General features: G+C 39.5%; 1 protein-coding gene across 5 annotated transcripts in view; it reads right to left on the bottom strand.

Moving 5' to 3' along the window:
* Positions 1-2,462: 2,462 nt before the first annotated feature.
* KCNJ16 (potassium inwardly rectifying channel subfamily J member 16) overlaps positions 2,463-14,879 on the bottom strand; it is a 38,800-nt gene continuing 26,383 nt past the window's right edge. For all 5 annotated transcript variants that reach the window (XM_072403450.1, XM_072403448.1, XM_072403451.1 and 2 more), the window contains exon 2: positions 2,463-5,729. In XM_072403450.1, coding sequence (XP_072259551.1) covers positions 4,288-5,676 — 1,389 coding nt within the window. In that variant the 5' untranslated portion in view covers positions 5,677-5,729 and the 3' untranslated portion in view covers positions 2,463-4,287. The remainder of the gene's footprint in view (positions 5,730-14,879) is intronic.

The following is a 14,879-nucleotide window of genomic DNA, read 5'->3' as shown; positions in this document are numbered from 1 at the left end:
TGGTTGGGGACAGGCCAGATGTCGATCAGAGAATGGGCATTTCCAATCAATGTTTAAGCAATAAGTGTCAGATTGTAAGCTCTTCTGGGGAGGGTCCTCTCCTCCTCCTGTGTCACTGTCTGTATCTATCTGGCATTTGCAACCCCTATTTAATGTACAGCGCTGCGTAATATGTTAACGCTATAAAAATACTGTTTAATATTAAGTCAGCACCACTGATGCAATATACATCATCAACTACCACGCACGGCTAATGAAAAGCCAAAGAGGACCCAATGTGTGACCTACCTGAAGGCTTCCAAAAGGTAGGTTAAAAAAACGTGGGTGGTGTATGCATGTTGGCTCTATATAATCAGCACCACTCAGTACATCATTGAGTACCAACCACTATCAGAGTAGATCCAAAGAGATCCCAGCAGATTTCAATATTTTATGACCAGCCTGAAGACTATACAAGAGCAGAGTTGGGAAGCTTTGGGGGAAGATGGGGGATCATTGAGAATGAGGGCAGAGCTTGAAGGGTAAGTTCAGAAGGATGGTAAGATACTATGGTGGAGTTACTACTTCTTCAGGCCCAGAAACTGTGCCCAGCTGCGTTCAATATTCTACATGTAGTAGGAAGGTAACAAGGGGCTATAGTGAGCTATTGAGTGCTACTCATTGGTAAGAATTTAAATGCTGACCAGTCCTTTAGAACCAGCACAGCCCTTGTGGCTGTTGAGTGCTATCCTGGGGATTAACGGGGAACCACTGTTCCCACCACCCGAGAATTTTACATAGAAGAGCTGGAGGTTACAATTGCTTCAAAATAGTTTTATCTTTTTATTTTGCTTGTACTTGCTTCTTAAATGTAACGAGTGATAATCTTCAACTGATTAGCGCCCACATTGTAACCTTTTTATTTGGAATGTTCTTGTAAATAAGGACGGGAGGCTAAATATCCTTACATATCCCAGATGGGAATGAGCAGCTTGTCTTGTAAATGCAAGCCTTACCTTGTTTGACCCCGTCTTCCAGGAGCCGTCTTTGTTTTCTAGACTAAACTTTACCCCTCGGCTAATGACCTTGTGCTTCACACCTGGACTCTACAATCACACAGATCCATCAGCGTTATCTGTCCACCACTATGCAGGTGAGTGACTTCTGTTCACATTCATAGAATAGATGCCGTGCCATCTGACCCGTCCTAAGGAGATATGAGACAATTCATCTTTCTCTTTTTTTTTTTTATTTATAAAGTAAGCCTTTGTTTCGCAGTTGTAGGCCAAAGCAACAAGTTCAGTTTAATGGGGTCCAAGCCAGCGGAGTTCCTTCTATGAGACAGCATTGGTGTTTGGTAATTAGTCAAACGAAACCCAACACTGTGACATGACTGCAGGAAGACTGTACCTAGCTCTGTGTAAGATCCAAGGCATCACTTCTTCTCCCCCCAATGGTCCATTAAAGTGGAAGGGCAGCTACCACTCTAGTGGACAAAGTGGGCAAAGCAACAGGTTCAGTTTAATGGTGGTCAAGCCAACAGAATTCATTTTATTGTGCTGTGAAAATGGGCCAGTACTTTCTGGTATGAAGATCAAGGCACCGCTTGGCACTCAACACTGTCATATGGTGGTGGGATATTGTGCTACAGGAAGTGTTAAAATCCCCAGTGCTGGCAGCATGCTGGAGGTCCCAACCACTACTTAGCATGGAATGCAGCGGTCTGCACGTATTTCCAACTTACAGAACAGCAATGGTAATTGAAGAATTATGCAGGAGGGACACTGGCTAGGATCTGGCCACTAGAGACCAAAACAGTTGGGATGTAGGTGGAGCAGCAGTCCATATCTCAGACCTTCCTTAAGCTCTAAACTTGGAATGTATTTATTTAGAGCACATACTTAATATGTACCTTTACAAAGATGGAAGTGGCATGTTCTTTTGGGGACAGGCCTGATGTTGGGGGGAGGATCTATGGCCTTTTGGCTTGTTCTTCACCCTTGGGGGTGGGGGGTTCTCTGTTTGGCAGAGCCCCCAACATAGTATGCTTTAAACTGGCTTTGATTCCGCAAGTCCTGCCTGATTTTGGCCAGGTGGGTTTGAATGCCTTGCATCTTGTTGTATCCAGGTGGAATCTTGAATTTTGAGGCCTTTCCTTTTTAGAAGATGGTCAAAGTACCCTCACTATTATTATTATTAATATTATTATTAATAATAATCAGGATTTATATAGCGCCAACAGATTATGCCATGCTGTACATGAAATACCTGTATTTTGTGTTGGTATATATGGACTTTCCCTTTTATTCATTAAGGTTTATGTTCTTTGCCCCAGCCAGGAAATGAGAAGGGCTCTATCAACTTTGCTGCAGCTTCTCATGTACATTGTAAAGAGTAAAGAAGCTTGTACAACTTTGTAAGTCTAAAGGAAAAAATAGAGAGCAACTCAGTCTTTCCAATATTATAAAAACACACATGCAAAATTTAGATAAAAAAAAAATGTGCATTTAATATTTTTTGACCTGAATAATCACATTAAATGTCCATACAGTGACAGTAACATTAACTTTACATAGCATAATGACTGAATATCATTTATCATATCAGTTTGATATGGAAACTTCTGTCTGTTCCATTGTCCTCTGGATACCATTTTGACATCAGTGGCAGTTGGGTAAGGTTAGTGAATATAACAACTTCATAAGTGGATATATGTGTACATGGGCAAGGTTCCCCTATTGGAAGGTGTTCCTTCTATTCCTGTTCTGACAACCAAATTTTGGATTTGGACAGGGGTCACCTAGAAAAACAGAGAGGATTCTCCCCCCTGCCTCCATATGGGCAGTGCTGGCAGTAATCTAATTACCATCCTTTAACCAAAACCAAAGTTTCAGTTTGCTTGCTGAAACAACATTGCTATTACAAGCTGATAGCCTCTGTGTAATGATTAGTGTGAAGTCAACAATGGATCCAAACTTGGGATTTCTCTTTATGTAGGAGAAAATGTTCCACACTTTATCCATGCCCCAAAGGCCCAGGCGCCTAATCATGTGATTTTTGCTGAATAGGGGTATTTGGTAATCTGTATTTCAAATATCTTCATTTGCAGAGATCAAATGTCTAGGTTTTGGGTTGCATGCACAGGAGGTGGCATGCATGGAGCAGAATCGAGCCTCAAATTAATGGATTGCAAGCTGCAATACATTTAGCAACATAAAAAAGGTCAAGCAATGTTGGCATTTCCCTTACCTAAACATATTTAGAGGCCACCCACCCCTCTATATCTCCTAAACTTAAGGTCATATCTATTAAAACTGGTATAGTCAATGCCCAACAGGTATAAATGTGATACTCCTCACCAATGATGTGCCCTACAAACTCAATGTTCTGAGATCCTCTTCCGGGTTGGACAATGCCCAGCACCATCCAAACCATTTCCTATGGGCTCGGGATGTTATTACCATACCTCCTGGGGCTGTTTTATTAACTAGTCTGGGCTCAAGAGTGTTCCTGCACTTTCAATGAGTATGGACCAGTCATTCAAGAAGAAGGACCCCAGGATACCATTGGACTAGTTAAAGGACTTAAGGTACATATAGGAAGATTTTAAAAAATAAAAGGCTAAATATGGGTTTTAGGACAGCCACAGCAGCCAAACATTCCTTCCAAAGTTTCTGCCTTAGCCACCTCAACACCAGGGTCTTATGTCCCTGCTTCTTTCTCTGGATTTTAAATGAAATAAAGGTCCAATTATTGAAAAGCTGAACGCTTTGCACTTTAACAGCAGAACTGGTAGTTCAGGTTCGGTGATGTCTCAGCTATGACAAGCCAGGAGGTGATTCAGCCTGCTAATATCTACTTAAAAGTTAAATATTATTTTCCAAAAAATCAGATCCAATAATAATGATTTGGAAGTATCTTGTCTGCCTCTGGTTTGGAAGTATTAAATATTTCGGAGATCAGTTTTTAAACTATTGAAATGATTCATTTTGTTCATGTGGTGATACTGTACAAGTGCATAGTATATACAGCTGCTATTCAACTCCAGGCAGAAGCAAACATATACTACAAAGTGTTACCTTGTGGTGCCAATAAATCAGAAACATAACATAGGAATGATAAAAGACTCAATGGAACTTTTTCAAATGCCCTAAGCCTGAGGTTAAAAGCATATTATACCACACTGTACTCTCTTCATACTGAAAAGTACATGACTTATATACTATAGTTTTTCTACAAGTAGCCAAGACGCTGGATAAAGTGTGATTTAGTTGTCCGGTATAATACTAAACAAACTTGATTTTTTGTTTAGGATTCCAGGGACATTTTACTCAAAGTGATGAAGACTCTCTGATAAGATTTATCTTCATTGTCTTCTCTTATGTTATATCCTGTGAAATCTTCTTTATTGTCCTCCGCAGTACCAAGAGATTCCATGGTTGTCACATTCTTTGACACACTGAACAGCCCATTGAGAATTGGGCTTGTGGATGCCGCTTTGGATAAATCATTAAGAGTAGTATCTGTTGATTCAGAAATGTGTAAAATGCCAGTCATTGAGCTTGTGGACTTTACTCTATTTGTTAATTGATTCTGAGCTGGTTTTAGAGGCGTCTCAAAAGAGAATCCATTGGACATTGAGCTTGGTGCTGGACTAGCAGGCATGGCATTTATGTCAAGCTGTTTGGCACTGCAGAACGGAGCATAGTACTCTGTCATTTCCTCAAACTGTTCACAGTCTACTTTGTAATATTTCTTTTTGGCATGCAAGATATTGTTAAATCTATAACCCCAAAGGATTTCCCGTGGCAGGTAGGATGTTCGAGATTGATGAGATGTTCCAGTGGAGTCACCTGTGTATATGAACGTAACTAAGATCTCAAACCTATCTGCAGCCAATGCTTTGCGATCCAGTGTATACAAAGGACTGTCTTGGTCAATAACATGAACTACAGTGACTGGTGTAACCAATATTATTTGGTCATTCACCAGTTGTAGGTCTCTGTATTCCATAGTGATACCCTTTTCATTGTCTTCATAATAACGCAGAAGCTGTGCTCTTACATTTCCTTCAACGACATGGTTTGGACGAAAGTCAGCAATTCGCCACATGAGACACAGTTTGCCATCTCGCACCCCAACAAGGGCAAAGTAACTAAAACGAATAGTCTGTGCTCGTTTACGAGCAGTGGCCATCTTGGCCATTGCTGCCCCAATAATGAAAGTGTCAATGATGCAGCTTAATACTGACTGGATTGTTACTATTATAATTGCCACAGGACATTCCTCTGTTACACAACGGTATCCATAACCAATGGTGGTTTGTGACTCCAAGGAGAATAAAAAGGCCCCCGCAAATGTGTGCACATTGGCAACACAAGGAGTTATGTCCGTGTTGTTTATATCTCCATGCTGAAGAGCTATGATCCAAAAGATGAGGCCAAACAAAAGCCATGAAAGAATGTAGGATAAGGTGAAGATTACAAGCATGTGACGCCACTTAATATCGACCAATGTGGTAAAGATGTCAACCATGTAGCTTTCCCACTCCTTGAAGATGCTTTTGAAGTAGACATTGCAGGTGCCATCCTTTTGCATGAAGCGAGTCTGGAAGGACTTTTTGCATATTACACTTTGTTGGTACCAGGTGTTCTCTTTAACATTTACCAGCCTCCAGGAATCAGCAGTTTGGGTCATCTTGACGTCAAAGGTCAATGTTCCACCAAAATTATTCTCTGTTCTTCTAATATCTGCAAAAAGAGAGAGATATATTGTCATTAGTAATTAATGGTTACAAAAACTATGGATTATCGTGTGTTGACAAAGTTCGTAACCTTGATGATAGAGCCTAGTGTGGTGTGTGGAAAGATTTCCAGTGACTCCCCCTTATATGAAGGTCAACCATCAGTATCCTATGTAAGCTCATGAATAACAAGTGAATGTCCTGGTTCAATATAATAGGTATTAGGAATTTAGAAATTATATAGCTATAGCTACCTCTATCATCACAACAAAATCTAATGCTTTCCTCTCTATCCAAAATCTGGCTATTATGTGTACATTTGTCTGTATATTATTATTTACTGTAGAGTGGTTCTTGAATGGTAGGTATACAGTATCTCCCTTGCTTGGGGGACTTACTCCAGAAGGAGTCCAAAGAGTGTGTTTGGTGACCAATGGTCACAATTTAATTAGCTTTCCCACAGGTCCCAGACTCTGGGATAGGAGGGAAAGATCTGGTTGACCTTCCTATCCCACCGTGGTACAAGCAAGGTTTTCGGGATAGCCTGTACTTAGCACTAATTTCCATTGGACAGGAGCAGTCAAGAGCAAGGCATGGCTCAATCTGGGATTTATTGCTAAGTAAGCAGTTTTGTTTTCTTTTTCTGCTGTTTGAGTTCTAGCCAAAAGAACTAAACCTGACGTTCTACAGTGTCCTGCATAGTGCTGACCCCCATAACTTTACATCATGTAAATTAAATAAAATACGTCATATTACTTTTTCTTGTTTTCAATTCAGCATATGGAGCTTTTTATTTTACATGTTTAGATGAACTTCTTTCTTCTTTTTTATTGGTAAAACACTGAGGTTTACAGACCTCAAAAGCTGAAGCTAGATTTCAAACTCAAAAGTAAATGAGTGTCACCTAAAACAACAGGCTTTTCCTATGGGCTTTCTTTAGATAATCCATACGTCTCCAATGTGTAATAAACAGTATTTTATTTCAAATAATTGTATGAATATAATAAAAAATAAAAAAATATATCAGATCAAAACTTTTAAAAAACAAAATTATAACTAACGTAAAAAGCATAGTTTACAGAGATTTAAACCTCCCCCCCGAGGCATTCCATTTGATTGGATACAATGGAGACATTTCTGTACCATTGCACTGAAAATGTATAGAGTGGCGGTATAAGAAAACACTAAAAAAGTTAATTCACATATTTTTTTCCTGCCTGCCTGTCATAGGAAAGCGAAGCGTTTACAACCAACATGCGGAAAACAAATACGGAAACATTAAAGGGATTTGAAATGGAAAACACGTTTGTGGTTTTAATTGTTTTCATGTTGACTGGTTGAAGCAAAGTTTGTTTTAGAAAGAACCGCAAACATCGCGGAATAAATCAGCTTAAATCACAAGCTACTGGTTGGCCGCTACTGATTTCCGAGAGGGGAGGATGCTTCAGGGTTTTTGTGTCAGCCTTTTAAAGAGGAACGCAAGCCTTTTAGGCAACTTTTGGACTTTATGTTCTACTGTTCTACAAACCATATGTTCATCTTAGTCATCATAAGTTAAATATAAGCCACTTCTCGTAAGTAGTAAGGCATTTTTTTATTGCTGTCAGTGCCATTTCCAGTGGGGACATATATTCTAAGAACACATTTCCCCCCATTTGGAAACATTTGCTGTCACTTCTAGGGATGTAGAAGAATATTTCCCAATAGGCCACAGGTAAAAAGAAGGTATGTTGTAAGTGTTTATTACAGCTTTCCCCTATCTGTTTAACATGGGGGAACCCTTGAAATAACATTCAGGTCTTCAGGGAACCCCTTCTATAATGGCCATATCCACAGCTTACAGTACATTATCATGGTGCCCATTAGGAAGAATGATTCTCACATTGTTGGCCATTGGGAAGAATGTCACCCTTACGGATAACTGACTTGAAAGACACAGATTGTTCATTTCTCAATGAACCCCTTCTGAAAGAATTTTAGTTGGGAAACACTTTATTATATTGTCTATGGAGTCTATGGAGTTTATTGGAGGGTTCCTAAAGAGACCCAGTCACCATCACATTCACAAGAGTTACATCATTCAAGATGACCAAAGATCCCAAGCCCAGAAGAAGGAGGGTGCAGATACTGATGAGGGAGCATAAAAAGGTGAGTGTTAAAAAAAAAAAAAACATGAACAGACAGGGAGGGATATTGCCTATTCCTTTTGCAATAGAGGATCAGCCTGCTCTTTTTTTATCTTTGAAATTTATTTTTGTGTCGTTGTAGCAAATGGCTTTAATCAATCAATTTACAGGTTGCTGGATCATCCAAGTTCACTGATAAAAGTGTATCCTGTCCAACCTTTAATAAATCAGGCCCTAAGGCTTTGCACACCTTTTGTTCTGGAAAGTATTACGACATTTCAACTGAAAGTTCAGCTGGGTAGTGTTGAAAAATGGTGCCGCTCCAGGTCAACTTTTGGCTCCTGCCATGCCATGGTTCTGAACTCCATGTTCACAAAGGTTTGCACAAAGAAGCCGCACTTCTGAAAAGATCTACAAATTAACCTACAAATTACCAAACGCCACTAAAACTGTGAAAGAGTTAAAAGAGGCAAGTTTCTTTTTTAAATAAGGCCTGGTAGATCTAGATCTTAGGTTTGAATCTCGACTAGGACTCTATTTGCATGGAGTTTGCAGGTTTCCTCCTATATTCCAAAAACATGCAGTTAGGTTAATTGGTTCCCCCCAAAATTGACCTTAGATTGTATTAATGACATATGACTATGGTAGAGACGTTAAATTGTGAGCCCCTTTGTGGGACAGCTAGTGACTATGGACTTTGTACAGCGCTGCGTAATATGTCGGCGGCATATAAATACAATGTAATAATAATAATCTTTGCCAAACTGTGACCTCTTCAATTGGCCTTTGAAGGAAACTGGAAACAAGAGGAGCTGCCATAGTTGACCTCTCTAATGGTCTGGCATGCAAGTCTCTGACCTAGGACAAATATGCAGACCAGAACATCAAGTGAATCAGTGATATTCCCAGATTCATTTCATTCACATGAAAAAATGATTTCAGAGCACCAGAAATGAACTTTTGGAAAAGTAAAAAAATGCTATAGAAAATAAGGTTAAAACGAAGCAACTTTCCTAAAAAAAAATAACACCTCTGAAAGCTCCACATTTCATGTCCAACCAAGTAGATGGAAAATGAAAAGGAAACATTTTTCTAATTGTTGACATCACTCAGAATGTGCAGCTGTACAGCTCTGCCGGGGAACGGCACCGAATATAGCATCAAATTATTCTTCTGTACAGACAGCTATCTAAGTTGTCACACGAAGACGTGGAGAGATGGAGATTAGAGGGTTTTTTTCTGTATGAATTTTGGGAATGCAGCTGTATTATCTTTTTTTTTTTAATTCTTTATGTGTTAGATTTAAAAAGAATTCTTATGTTAAAGGAAGAGTTATGTTAAAGGAACTTTATGTTATGTTAAAGGAACTTTACATTTAGCCTTGCTATTCTTCAAAGTTGTACTCCAATCATCTTTTTATACTTGAACCTAAATAACCCCGGGATAAAAAAAAAATCGAATTTCTTTTAATATTGTTTTTATTTTTGAATTAAAATACTATAATAATTACTATCGATTGGATTATAATATGTTGGTTGCAGGATCTTAGGTTGGATGAACTTTTTGAAAAGCCTAATATATATATAGGTGTAAGAGTTAGGCATTCACCTGCTCAATGGCTTTTTGATGAATTCGAGTGATCAGTTTTGTGGGATTACTAAACCAAGAAGAACCACCACTGTTGTTTCCTCATAGGGTCAATGACATGAATTTATCCTTTAGGTTCATGCACCCTTCAAAATTGTATTTTTTAGGTCATTCTCATTATTTGCATTTAGGTGAGGGAGGCTTAAAATTTTTAATTCCCAATAAATCTCACCCCCTGTGCTGTCTATGGTTTCCTTCTTGACCCAATGCCAGTTGTCCTCATAGGGCAGAATAACTTTGGGGGGCAAGGTACCAAGTAGGCTTGCAGGACTGAGCAGTGCACACACATATTAGGGGAGTGCCACCTCAATCTTTTTTTTTTTTGGAGGGGGGGTTACAGATCGCAAAAAAAAAAATAATCCAATCCCTCACTACATTCTCTAAACTCCCCGAATAGGAGGACCTAATATCGGGAATATTTTTTCATGTTAGGAGTCTGCATACTAAATAGTGTTTTACTGTAACAATTCTATTATATTTCACAGAAATTACTCTCCCTGGCAATGCCTTAGTCTGTTTTTTATTTCAGAAGGATGGGACTGGTTTTGTTGAACATTATGCAGGGTCACCATCTAAATCCTGAACCTACCAGAGGGGTCATGGTTATGTAAAGTCTGAGCAGTCTGTAGCATTGCTATAATGTTGGAATCTGATGATTCCGGAGGGAAGAATGAGGAAATGCTTCCTTCTGCCTGCAGCAGACATCATCTCAATCTGAGAAATGTCACTGGACTGGACTTTTTAAATGATAAATGTATTGTATTCATGGAAAATTATGTATTCATAGAAAGTTACTAAAAAGCCACTTTAATTGTGGAAGTTTCCCAAACACTGCTTCATCAGATCTGGGCAGTTGCCCTACCCTAAAACCAGCCCTGCATGCATACGTATACCAGGTTGGCCAGATTCTGATTGGCTTCAATGCGCCACTCTACAATCATCAAATCTAACATTGTGCACAGATATAGCACAGCATGAACCAGCGGCTGCAAGGTTCAACATCCTAGACATGGCAATAACATTTGGAGCTTTAACGTCAAATGAATTCCGATTCATCAGGAATTCCAAACCTCAATAAAGGGCTGCAGAAGTTAAATATGACAGCAAAAGAATTTCTATTCAAACATTAAGGACTCAGACGTAAATAGCACAAGGCTGCAGACGCTTGCACAAACTTAAAAGTCATGCAATGAGGCAGCAATTTGCACCAGAATAATCTTAGAGAAACAAACACAATGACATTTAGTTCTTCAAAGTGAAACCAGACGCCGAAAAAAAAAATGGCGAGGAACTGCTGAAGGTTGATGCTATAATAAGCAACAGAAGTATATAGTGCACCAATTATTTGTCTCTATATTTTACTCCACATCTGCAGAGATTCCAGGGACTTAGCATGTCATGGTCTTCTTCAACACAAGACTGATTACCGATTCTTGGATCTAGCCGTGATAAAGCTGAGGATGACCATGATGGAAATGGGGGATCCATAGAAGTTAAGTTAGCAAAGCCATCTTCTATGCAAACCTTCTAAAGAAATGCTTTTTTAAAGGTGATCGGATAAGAAACTGGCACTTCTATGTTCTGATTGGCACTTTTTATAAAAGGACTATCAGATTTTCCAAGATAACGATCATAACTTTTAATACCATATTCTAATTACTGTAAAGTGGGGACAGATCAGTTCACCATAATTGATATTGGCCGATGCAACCAATTCATTATCATTTTGGTTTTAATCAGGGTTTTTGAAACACCATTGATCCCCACTATGACCTAACAAATTAACAAACTTTCTCTGGCCCTCCGTAAAGCCACAATCCCTAATCCTAGGTTCCACTTTAATGTTGACTCTCATAATATCACATTATTAATACCACTCCTATTATACTGAAATTGTGGGGGCTACAGTACAAAATAAAATTTGTACCAAAGTTTTAGCTCTGAGCACCTGCTGAAATGGCAAAGTGTTCACAGAAATGATGCATGGCAAAATCAAACTAATGTTTAGATAATATTATCTACATTCTCAACCAGGGTTCTGTGGAACGACAGGGTGCCTCCAAAGTTTGCACAGGGTTTTCCCAAACTGTGGCTGGATAACATGCCATTTGATGATGCCTGCATAGTTCTGGGGCCGACACCAAATGCTAAAACCAACTGCATAACCCATGACTCCACTGGCCACCAATTTAAGAGGCTTTTTCCCATTGATCTCCAAAAATAGTTTTATTAGGGTTTCCGTGGGAGTTCTTTAGGGGTAAAGGAGTTGAGAAAGGCTGATCTATATAAAACACCCCATCCATTTTTTTATGCAATATCATTTATCAATTTATCAATATTACTGCAATGAAGAATGGAAGGTTACATTGGATTGGCCATCTGGTCAGCATTCCTGACAATAGAGCAGTCTCAAACCAGAAATCCTTCCAGTATGCAGTTTTATAACCTGTAGCCCTACAAGTTATCCTGCTTTATTTTGCCTCCCCAGGTTCTCCACCCCGCTCTCATCAACATGCTAATGATTTAGAAAAAAAATATTTTCATTACATAGTTTATTAGAGACGTAATAACATAAGCATTGGATCTCTGTTCTCCTCTTTGCAATATTGGTAGATCATTGCTGGTGGAAGCAGATGTATAGGGGGCTTTCTGAAAACCTATTTCTCTATAGGGCCCTTAGAATGCACAGAAGTATTGGGCAAACCCTTTGCAGGATGTATGCAAATACCATGATGGGTTTATGTAAGTCTGAAGCACAGGCATTCCTAGACAGGGGCGATGCTGACCATCCATAATTGAAAGAATTGAAATCCAATGGGTGGAATGGGTGTGCCATGGGCACTTGGGAAGGGAAAGGAAAGACTCAGATTATGCTTCAGATTATGCTGAATATCCTCTGGCCAGGAAAGTTATGACTGGCTGCAGCATAAAATGCACATTGTGAGAAGGTTATAGTGTGCAATAAGCAATTCCAGTACATAAGAGGAGCCTGTACAACTGTGCAAGACTGAAGGGAAGGCTGGAAATGAGCTTTAAGTCTTTAACATTCATCACTTCCAGGAATGTTTAATACTCACACCCCCCTACGTGGCGTGGTTTCTCCTACTAGCCCCTAGGACACAATAGTAGCAGTAGTTTTGTATGAGCTGGTGGGAGAAACCACTGAACACAGCAGGGGACACAGGCATTCGACTTTTCCACAAGTGTTAAATACCAAAGACTTTATCGAGGACTTGGCACTTGAAGCGAACTTGTTGCCCGATGGAAGAGCATCAAATTATTCACGTCTTCTCCCGCAGCCAGCAAATGTGAAAATCATCATTATTATAAATACAACAAAATAAAAACTTGTGAAATTCGTTCATGCTGAAAATACTTTACGGTTTCCTTTTAAGTCATAAACATGAAGCAAACAGGAGTATTGAAAGCAGAGCGTCCTTCCAATATCAACTACAAGGGTTTAAAGCCCGCCGTCTATTCTACCATGGTACGAGCTGTTCCTGACTAATTATATTTTTTAAAAGCATGGTTATTTTTTATTAGCCGGCAATCAGACATAATTATTGCAGGCCACAGAGAGAAAGGTTTATGTATTATAGGCAATGACAAGCTTGCCTATCCAACCCTATGCAGCCCATATGGTGAGCGATGGTGACTGAAGTGGAATGTAAATCTGCTTGGAAAATGTTTGGGAAAGCAATTTCTAAGCTTTCGGGATATTCCAACAAAAGATCTTGATTCTAGGCTTACTCTGTGGCTGTGTTTCTGAGAACTTAATTAAGTGGCTTTAGGGCACAGCTCTGGAAGACTTATCTGGAGGGTAGAGGGCATTCATTGGGATGGTGACCCAAACTGGAGATACTTCACAATTTGGACCAGTGTTTCCAGATCCTTTTACCATGGGGGAACCCTTGAAATAACTTTCAGGTTTCAGGGAACCTCTTCCTATATCAACAGCACACAATACATTAGTGTGGTGGTCATTGAGAAGAATGTCACCCCTACAGATACCCAAGAAAATCATTGGTGTCAGTTAAGTTGAGGTGAGAGGCACAAATTGCCCTGGAGGAACCTGGTGGAGAAACTCTGCTCTAAAGGTTGAAGCCCCTTTTCATCATTCAATGGTTTTAACAAGTGAAAAAGTGAAATAACCCAGATTTGCAATTTTAGCAAACCTAGCACCAGATATAGGTGTTCATGATATATTCCAAGTAATGTGTCCACATCTCCAGGTATTTGAACGTCCCTCACCCAGGTCCCCATCACAATGCCTTCATTTTCTATTCCCTCCAGATAAGATGACCTATTTTTATTCAGAGATCATTCAGGGTCAACATCTACTTCCTGGAATGATATGGACACAAATTGAACAATCATGGTGTACAGAAATACAAAGTTACAATGTTGCAGTCTGATCACTAAGGGAAAGGAGACTGGGGGAATTCTTTCTCCCGGCTGTAGCAAACTGGTAGACAAAGTCACTGGGCTAAAGCTCAGTGAAACCCAGACCCATTTTCTGAATAAATGATATTGTAGGTATAAATTGTAACATGGCATGGACTGTAATTATGCAAAAGTGTAAAATAGGCCCTAGAAAGTCTACTTTAATAACATGAATAGCTCCATATGGGAATTCTCACATGAGAAGCTAAGAGCCTAATTTATTAAAGTCCTCAAAAACTGGAGAAGATCTAGTCTCAGTGTATCTCCACCAGGGTTCCAAGGAACTATCGGCTTCCTCCAGGGGTTGCTAGGGGTTCCTTGAGCAATGAGTGACTTTCAGGTCAGTTACCACCAATGATCTTTTTGGTTATCTGTAAGGGTGACGTTCTTCCCATTGGCCAGGAATATAAGAGGAATTCTTCCCACTGACCAGCACACTAATGCACTGTGAGTTGTGGCTATGATCATTTTAAAGGGGTTCCCTATAGACCTGAAAGTTGAGAAACACTGGTCCATCTTCTATGATCTTGGAAATCTTAAAAAACCAGGCCCTAGGAGAGAAAAGGCATTCGGAGCCACCCCACAACACTTACCAGTTCTGCCTCTTGGAGCCATCATTAGAACATCGATTTAAAAAAAAAAAAACAAAGATTGCTTGGATGTGTTGGAGGTACAGAGACACAAAATCCAGGGAAATATCACAGTTTTTCATTTTCGCAAATAACTTAATTTTGCAAAAACTTAATGGGATCCATTTATAAAGCAGGAAATCTAACATTCCCTAGTGAAGAATCAATTACTGCCATTGAGAACATAAACCCTTGAAGATTCTCCAACATGGAATGTTTTAGGGATTGTCTGATTCCCTGCTTTATAAATGGAGGCCCAATGACAAATGACATCATTTCAACAAAATGCATTGACGTCAATGAGCAAGGCAA

This window comes from Pyxicephalus adspersus, chromosome 3 (genome assembly GCF_032062135.1).
Source record: "Pyxicephalus adspersus chromosome 3, UCB_Pads_2.0, whole genome shotgun sequence".
Classification (NCBI taxonomy): Eukaryota; Metazoa; Chordata; class Amphibia; order Anura; family Pyxicephalidae; genus Pyxicephalus; species Pyxicephalus adspersus.
The sequence above is the reverse complement of the archived record's forward strand: the minus strand, read 5'-3'. Positions and strand labels throughout refer to the sequence as shown.